The 8,229-nt window shown below is 54.0% G+C and overlaps 1 protein-coding gene across 1 annotated transcript; it reads left to right on the top strand.

The window, feature by feature from the left end:
- Nucleotides 1–2,011: 2,011 nt before the first annotated feature.
- On the top strand, nucleotides 2,012–8,223 carry ADAMTS1 (ADAM metallopeptidase with thrombospondin type 1 motif 1). Its single transcript, XM_038152467.1, has 9 exons — nucleotides 2,012–2,989; nucleotides 3,223–3,569; nucleotides 4,019–4,151; nucleotides 4,534–4,701; nucleotides 4,961–5,247; nucleotides 5,482–5,668; nucleotides 5,769–5,944; nucleotides 6,736–6,911; nucleotides 7,093–8,223. The coding sequence occupies exons 1-9, from the start codon at nucleotides 2,485–2,487 to the stop codon at nucleotides 7,835–7,837; spliced, it is 2,724 nt and encodes a 907-aa protein (XP_038008395.1). The 5' UTR covers nucleotides 2,012–2,484; the 3' UTR covers nucleotides 7,838–8,223.
- The last annotated feature ends 6 nt before the right edge of the window (nucleotides 8,224–8,229 follow it).

Raw genomic sequence — 8,229 nt, 5'->3', positions numbered from 1 at the left:
TCCCAACACGATTTGTGTTCAGGTAGTGCAACAGAACAGCTGAGTTCTCTGCTAAAACACTTCCCTGGATGTTACATAAAGGCCAGGAAAACTTCTGGCCTAATCAGGGAGCTGTAAAGCTCCCTGCTAAAATGTAAGCCTTTCCACCAGGAAAGCTGGGAGACGAACTATGGAACTCTCCCATAACAATTTTTTAGAGGCGAGTGCCACCTGGTGGAATATGGAAAAGACTTTTCAGCCTGGAAAAGCTGTTTTAAGGTGGTCAGGATCTTTTCAAATCAGAGATTTAACATCAAAAAACAGAAGCAAAACAAAAGGTGCATCTGGCAGATGGGTGGACACACCTTTGGTGGCCTGGCTCTGGTCCCTGCTGATCTCTTAGTGACACTGATTATGCTGACAGAAAATACGATTTTCCTATTTTTAATTCATATATATTTGCAGGAGTCTCTATCTTGAACCAAGGCAAGTTGAAAAATAAATTATGAAGATGCTTTCCTTTCACATTTCTATTTCCAGGCTTTTAAACTGGTAATTCCCTAAATTAGGTAGCACGTGCAACACCAAATTAATTAACAGCATGAATGTAAGGTACCTTTGTTGTGTTCTATCCTAGAAAAAGCACAGCAGAGCTGGGCATACACAGATCTCAAAGGTAAGGGTAGAGATTGTCACAAATTTCCAACTCAAGTAAAAAATTAGTCACAAATGAATGGATTTTTCTGCTGCTGATGCATTAATGGGCAGCAGTCGCAGCCTCTGGAAGTCAATCCAGCACTTCCTGCTGTGTCCCGAAGAAAATCCCACATTTGAGGCCTACTACTGATTTTGCCCATCACTCTGTGGGACAAGAGCACTTTTGCTGAGCAAGTAGCTGAGAAATTGTGTTCATCTTTTCCTATGTTTCTTCGCACAGCTTCAAACAATGTGCAATTCTAAGCTTGCAAGTTTTACAGGACGCCATGGGAAATGGATGCATTGTCAGAACTTAGCAGGCAGTCAGACTGGGCTATTGACACACACATGTGGTTCCAAGTTTGTCTGTCATGGTTTAAATTAGGAAGAAAAGCCTTAGGGTTATTAGATTTAGTGGCATAAATGGGACGCTCCATCCCAAGAAAACAGTGGATACGTAAAATTTTACATAAAATTTTAGAAACGTTGGCCCTGTCCCAAAGTTTTGCTCCTTCTGATTTCAGCCCCTGCGTTTCATACTTGTATTGAATAATGTGTTGACAGACACAGAAGCATCTTTGTTTAATTGGGAAGCCCAGGAGTTGTCACCAACAGGTACACACATTCTGTTTTTATTCACTCATTTACTCACCACTTCTTTGCCCTCCTCCTCCCAAAAGGCCTCCAGAAGCACAAAGCTGGGGCTGTGCACATAAAGAATTAAGGGGATTAGCAGCACCACCATGCTCGGGTTATGCCTTCAAAGCAAAACATTAGCTGCACCTACGTAAACGCCTCTATTTAAGCGATTGGAAAGGAACCATTTCTCAGAAGTACAGGTGCACGACCGACTGCAGCTATTAGGGCCGAGAAAGGGCAGGAATTGCTCGGGAAGGGGGGGATTAAAAATGAAAAAATAATAAATAAATAAATAAATAAATAAATAAAATAGAAGGAAAAGCCACGAAGGCGAGCAGAGATGTGTCCCCTCCCTCCGGGGGAGGCAGGTGGACGGTCCGGAGCTCCTGGGGCGGGGGACGGACCCGCAGCGCATCCAGGCGCTCCCACGAGAGATCCCCGCGGCGCGCAGCGCTCGCAGCCGGGCACAGAACACCCCCGGGGCAGGCGAGGGGCGCAGCCCAGCCCGCTGCGGCAGCCGGGGGCCGACCCCGGGCCGTGCCGGTGCCGTCCCGCCCCGTCGGGGGCGGCGGGAGGGCGGCGCGGCGGGGGCCGCCCGCGGGCGCGTTACGCACGCAGTGATCTCAGCGGCGCGGGCGCGGCGGCAGCGCCGGGCTGGGGGCGGCACGGCCGGACCCCATAAAGGGCGGCGGCGAGCCCCGCTCCCGCACTCACCCCGCACGGCGGAGGCGGACGGGCCCGCGGCGCTCCGCTCCGCAAAGGACGGGAGGCTCCTCGGCGCCCTGGAAGTGCGGGCGGGACCGTCCCGGGGCTGCCGGAGACTCGCCGGAGCGTCTTGCCCGCCCGCCGCCGCAGCTGCTGCTGCTGCAGCCGGGGAAGGCTGAGGAGGCGGGCAGAAGAAGCGGCAGCCGGAGCAGCACAGAAGACAGAGGGACGGAGCGAAGGGCAGCGCTGCCCTCGCACAGCCGCGCTCCCGGGCATCGCCGCCGCGCCCCGGCCATGGGGAAGCCGACGCCGCCTCTGCAGTGACCGCGGGACGCGGCACCCGCGCGGTCCTCCGCCGGCAGAAAGACTCAGACACCCCCCAAAACCTGAAAGCAAAAACCCACATCTTCCATATCCATTCCTATATAAAGTGAAATAAAGAGAGGAGAAGGGCTGCGCCCAGCGATGAGGAGCGGGGGGCGGCTGCCGGCGCTGGCGCCGGTGCTGGCGGCGCTGCTGGGGCTGTGCAGCGCCGAGCGCAGGGCGCTGGTGCTGCCGCGGCGCCTGGGCGCGCCCGGCGCCCGAGAGCGCTTCCGCCTGGAGGCCTTCGGGGAGCGCCTGACGCTGGAGCTGGAGCCCGACAGCAGCTTCCTGGCCCCGGACTTCACCCTGCAGTACCTGGGCGGGCCGCCGCCGCCGCCCGAGGACGACCTCTCCCGTTGCTTCTACTCCGGCACCGTGAACCGGGACCCCGGCTCGGCGGCCGCGCTCAGCCTGTGCGCGGGGCTGCGCGGCGCCTTCTCGCTGCGGGGCCGCCAGTACCTCATCCAGCCCGCGCCCGGCACCGCGCACCGCCACGGGCCGCACCTCCTGCGCCTCCGCGGCGCCCCGCGGGCCGCCCCCGCCGCCCGCTGCGCCGTGGCCGAGGCGGGGGCCGGGGCGGAGGGGCCCGAGCCCGCCGAGCCCGCAGGTACCGTGGGGACGCCGCGCCGGCCTCCGCGGGGACGGGGAGGGCAAGGGCGGGGAGTGTGGCGGGGATGCCCGGCCGCTGCTTGCCCCGCATCCCACTCCGAGGTGCCCACCTGGGTGCAGGGGTCGCACAAAGCATGGGTGCGCATCTTGAATATCCTCGGGCTTGAGCTTCTGAACGGTGCTCTCTTGCTTTGCTCACCTGCGCTTTCCCTCCCTCTTTTTTATTCGCAGAAACGAGAAGCAGGAGGAAGAAGAGGTTCGTGTCCAGCCCCCGCTACGTGGAGACCATGCTGGTGGCCGACCAGTCCATGGCTGAATTCCACGGCAGCGGGCTGAAGCACTACCTGCTGACCCTGCTCTCCGTGGCCGCCAAGCTGTACAAGCACCCCAGCATCCGCAACTCCATCAGCCTCGTGGTGGTGAAGATCATGGTCATTTACGAGGAGCGCAAGGGCCCCGACATCTCCTCCAACGCTGCCCTGACTCTGAGGAACTTCTGCAGCTGGCAGAAGCAGCACAACCCGCCCAGCGACCGGCACGCCGAGCACTACGACACAGCCATCCTCTTCACCAGGCAGGTGAGGGACACCGAGTCACATCCAGCCCCACGCCCACTGCTCCCTACCCCCTCTGCCAGGAGACCTCCAAAACAGTGTCCAGAGACAGTCGTGTGTCAGTGAAGCAGGCAAAAAATTACATGAGCTGCTTTTCGTTTTATTCCTTTTTTTTCCTGTTTGCACCATGTCTGGTGAAGCTCACAGTTTGTGCACTGTCTTTGTAAACTCACAGATTGTGCACTGTGTTCCTGCCCCATATATTTTTAGCAGATTTCAGATGGAAATTATGCATTTCATTTCTACGTGTAACCCTCGCCTATGTTCCAGAGACAGATTTTTGCCATCATACCCATTGAAGTGCTGAATATTTATGCTCTTTCCATAAGTAAAGGCAAACTGCCAGGGCTGGATGGCTCTTGCCAAGGTTAAGTCTCTGATCTGATTAATAATGAAACTGCCTTTTTTTACAGGACCTGTGCGGTGCCAAGACATGTGATACTCTTGGGATGGCTGATGTGGGAACAGTTTGTGATCTAAACCGCAGTTGCTCTATCATAGAAGACGATGGTTTGCAGGCTGCCTTCACAACAGCCCACGAATTAGGTACTTGAAACTTTGCAAAGCCTTTCCCTGGGATTAATTGAAGCCAGCTTGATGCTGTAAAGCCCAGTCTGCACCTCCCTGGAGCAGTCGGGAGGAGGCAAAGCCCTGTCTTGGAGCAGGCTTGGACTCGGGAAAGCAAATCTGGCCTGCACTGCATTGTCTGCAAGAGGCTGTGTGTGTGCCTGCAGGAAAAAAAAAAAAAAAAACGGGGGGGGAGAGAAGATCCAGTGCCATCTGCTTGAAATCTGGGAGCATTCAGCTTCGGGTTATTAATTACAGACCAGGCTCTGAGCAGCTCTAGAGCAATATTTAAAATACTGTTGGTAAAGCATAGGACAGACTTCCTAAAGTCACAGACTCTGCTTCTCTCCTTTTCTCCAAGGCCACGTGTTTAACATGCCTCATGACGATGCAAAGCAGTGTGCTGGCATCAATGGAATGAGCCGGGATTTCCACATGATGGCATCCATGCTCTCCAACCTGGACCGCAGCCAGCCCTGGTCTCCATGCAGTGCCTACATGATTACAACATTTTTGGATAACGGTCATGGTAAGGTTATTAAGCTTTCCATTCATGTGGCTTTCAAGCTCTTGTGCTTTACTGCTTTGCTTTTTTTTTTTTTTTTCTTTAAGAGTGTTTCTGCTTCAGCACAGACTTAACCTTTTGCATGCTGTCAGTGAGTTTAGAAGAGCCTTATTTTTACAAGAATGGTGGCACAAAAGCAAATGCAGTTCACTTTTAAAACTGAGTCCGCAGCATCATCTGACCGACTCCTTTTTTTTTTTTCCTTTTCCATCAACTTTTTCAGGGGAATGCTTGTTGGACAAGCCCCACAGGCCCATCCAGCTGCCTTCGGACTTGCCTGGCACGCTGTACGATGCCAACAGGCAGTGCCAGTTCACATTTGGAGATGAGTCCAAGCACTGCCCCGACGCAGCCAGTACGTGCACGACGCTGTGGTGCACGGGCACCTCGGGAGGGCTGCTGGTGTGCCAAACCAAACACTTCCCCTGGGCAGACGGCACCAGCTGCGGGGAAGGGAAGTGGTGCATGAATGGCAAGTGTGTGAATAAGACTGAGAAGAAGCATTATGATGTAAGTAGTGAAAAAGAAATGGGTCCAGCTTTGGGGCTTGCAGAGCAGCGTGGAAAACGCTGCAAAGGGAGGGATCTGTTAGATGGGGTTCATTCGATGCTAATGAACAAACCTAGGGCAGATTTTTTAATGAATTCGGGTGGGTGAAAACGAGCATGATGATGGCTTTTACGGTGTGGTTTTGTATGGATTTTCCTGTATTTAACCTGTGTCCTGCTTTTGTTGTTGTTCTAGACGCCAGTGCACGGGGGCTGGGGGTCCTGGGGGGCGTGGGGTGAGTGCTCCCGAAGCTGCGGCGGGGGAGTGCAGTATTCCTTCCGGGAATGCGACAACCCCGTCCCGAGGAACGGGGGCAAGTACTGCGAAGGGAAGCGGGTGCAGTACAGGTCCTGTAACATCGAGGACTGCCCCGACAACAATGGTAATTTTTGCCCGTTTTTGACAGCCAGGGTTGGTGTGTTGTGGAGGAAGAGCTCGGACAGAGATGATGTCATGGCCACCTGTCTTTTCTCTGCCTGCAGGCAAAACATTCAGGGAGGAACAGTGTGAAAAGCACAACGAGTTTTCCAAGTCTGCCTTCGGTAGTGGACCTGCAGTGGAGTGGACACCCAAGTTTGCTGGTGTGTCTCCAAAGGACAGATGCAAGCTGGTTTGCAGAGCCAAAGGAACAGGATACTTCTTTGTTCTACAGCCAAAGGTATTTCAAAACTGCACCTCTTCCAGCTGATCAAGAGGGGGATTTTTATTTTCTCTCTTTGTGTAAAGAGTCAAGCAGTGTAGAAATCTGAAATTGTCTCTCTCATGTTTAGGCTGGATTATTCCTCCATGTACAGCAGGATCATTGCAAGCATGCTTTAAGTGTTTTGGCACAATCCTTCCACCTCCTCTACCCACTCCACCCTGGTTTCCTTCCCTCTCCTTCCACCAATCTGATTGCATTGAGATAGGTTTGGAAAACTCTGAGGGATCTTTGCCAGAATATTGGTGCTTTCTCATACTGGTTACTAACATGCTGACAGCTTGAAATAAACACGAGGAAAAATGTTCATCTTGCATAGCTACTTGAATTCGCTGTCATCAGATGGTGAGAGCCAGGAACTACCAGGGCGATGACACAAAGGGTTTTTGTGGAACAGCACTCCTAGAAATAAAGGATGTGCTGAACAGCATTAAAAGCAATGCTGGCAGTGTGCTTTGAGGACAGGGCTGCCTTCTAGTGACACTAGAAAGCAATGGGGCTTCTTTTGTATGAGATCAGTAAACAGCAGGTTTTTAGGGAGAGGTATTAATGAAAACAATGAGATTGTTTTCTCCTCTTACCATGGCATCATTTTGGTGAGTGAGAAGACTACCTGTGGGCTGCTCTGCTTTTTAGTTTTCAAAGCCCTGAAAACGACAGGTGCTGCGGGCTTTCCACCCATCCGTATTTTGTGTCACGCAGTTTCAGAGCACCATGCATGTTGTAACCAGGCTCCTTGTGTCCCCAAGGTGGTGGATGGCACCCCGTGCAGCCCCGACTCCACGTCCGTGTGCGTGCAGGGGCAGTGCGTGAAGGCCGGCTGCGACCGCACCATCGGCTCCAACAAGAAGTTTGACAAGTGCGGCATCTGCGGGGGCAACGGCTCCACCTGCAAGAAGGTGTCTGGCACCCTCGTTAGAGCCAAGTGAGTGTGGGGCTGCTGTTCACTTTGTCCTTGTGGGGGGAAGCTCACCTTGTCCTTGTGGGTGGGATTCATCCATTATCGAGCTACACGCCTTGACTTCAGACAAGGTTTAGTCTTGGGCTGGGAGGCTTTTTCCCCTTCCCTGCAGAGGACTCAGTGTTTCTCTTTTCTCCCGGGGCAGACCTGGCTACCACGATGTGGTCACCATCCCGGCGGGGGCCACCAACATCGAGGTGAAGCAGCGGAACCACCGGGGCGCGAGGCACGACGGCAGCTTCCTGGCCATCAAAGCGGCCGACGGCACCTACGTCCTCAACGGCGACTACACGCTGTCCACGCTGGAGCAGGACATCACCTACAAGGGCAGCGTGCTGCGCTACAGCGGCTCCTCGGCCGCCCTGGAGCGTATCCGCAGCTTCAGCCCGCTCAAGGAGCCGCTGACCATCCAGGTGCTGACGGTGGGTGACCTGCCGCAGCCCAAGATCAAGTTCACCTACTTCGTGAAGAAGCCGGTGCAGCCTGGTGTGGACAAGGTGGCGGCGGGCAGGAAGAAGGAATCCTTCAATGCCATCAGGGAGATCATCTCCTCGGAGTGGGTGATCGAGGAGTGGGGCGAGTGCTCCAAGTCGTGCGGCTCGGGCTGGCAGCGGCGCGCCGTGGAGTGCCGGGACCCGCGGGGCCAGCCGGCCACCGACTGCGCCCGCGAGCTGAAGCCCAGCAACCTGCGGCCCTGTGCCGACGTGCCCTGCCCACAGTGGCAGCTGGGGGACTGGTCCCCCTGCTCCAAGACGTGTGGGAAAGGCTTCAAGAAGAGGTTGTTGAAATGTGTCTCTTCCGACGGCAGCGTGCTGCCCCAAGAAAGCTGTGAGCCCTCCAAGAAACCCAAGCACCTGATAGACTTCTGCAACGCCACGGACTGCAGCTAGATAGGATGGCTTGGGAAAGCTAAAAAGCTAAAACTTTTTTTTTTATTATTATTATTATTTTATTTTATTTTTTTCCTTCAGACCAGTGCACTGAAAAACACAAAAGAGGGCTAGAGGCAGCACCTGTTTTTTCGCGTGAAAAAAATTCACGGTGAAGATCCGTTGAGGTGGGACAGTGCAAACAGCTTGATGAATTGGCTTTGCATCCCAAAAATCCCCTGCCAACTGCAAATTGGATGGGACAGCAGACCCATGTCATTCATTTCTCTTTAGCAGATAAGGCCCAAAGGCATCAGAATTGCCTTTTTTAAAGTCTGTTATAAATTAAGACAAAAGTGAGCAGTGAGACACATTTCAGCAAACATTTTGGGGTTTGGTTATTTCTCCCTTCT

Source organism: Motacilla alba, chromosome 1, assembly GCF_015832195.1.
Source record: "Motacilla alba alba isolate MOTALB_02 chromosome 1, Motacilla_alba_V1.0_pri, whole genome shotgun sequence".
NCBI classification, from domain to species: domain Eukaryota; kingdom Metazoa; phylum Chordata; class Aves; order Passeriformes; family Motacillidae; genus Motacilla; species Motacilla alba.
Note: the sequence above shows the minus strand (reverse complement) of the source record. Positions and strands in the feature narration are given on the sequence as shown.

Bases quoted from the DNA above. Each gene is read 5' to 3' on its own strand.
- ADAMTS1 (XM_038152467.1), top strand. From the start codon at position 2,485: ATGAGGAGCGGGGGGCGGCTGCCGGCGCTGGCGCCGGTGCTGGCGGCG. The intron at 3,570-4,018 runs GTGAGGGACACC...CTTTTTTTACAG, and splicing joins CCATCCTCTTCACCAGGCAG to GACCTGTGCGGTGCCAAGAC. The intron at 5,945-6,735 runs GTATTTCAAAAC...TGTGTCCCCAAG, and splicing joins TCTTTGTTCTACAGCCAAAG to GTGGTGGATGGCACCCCGTG.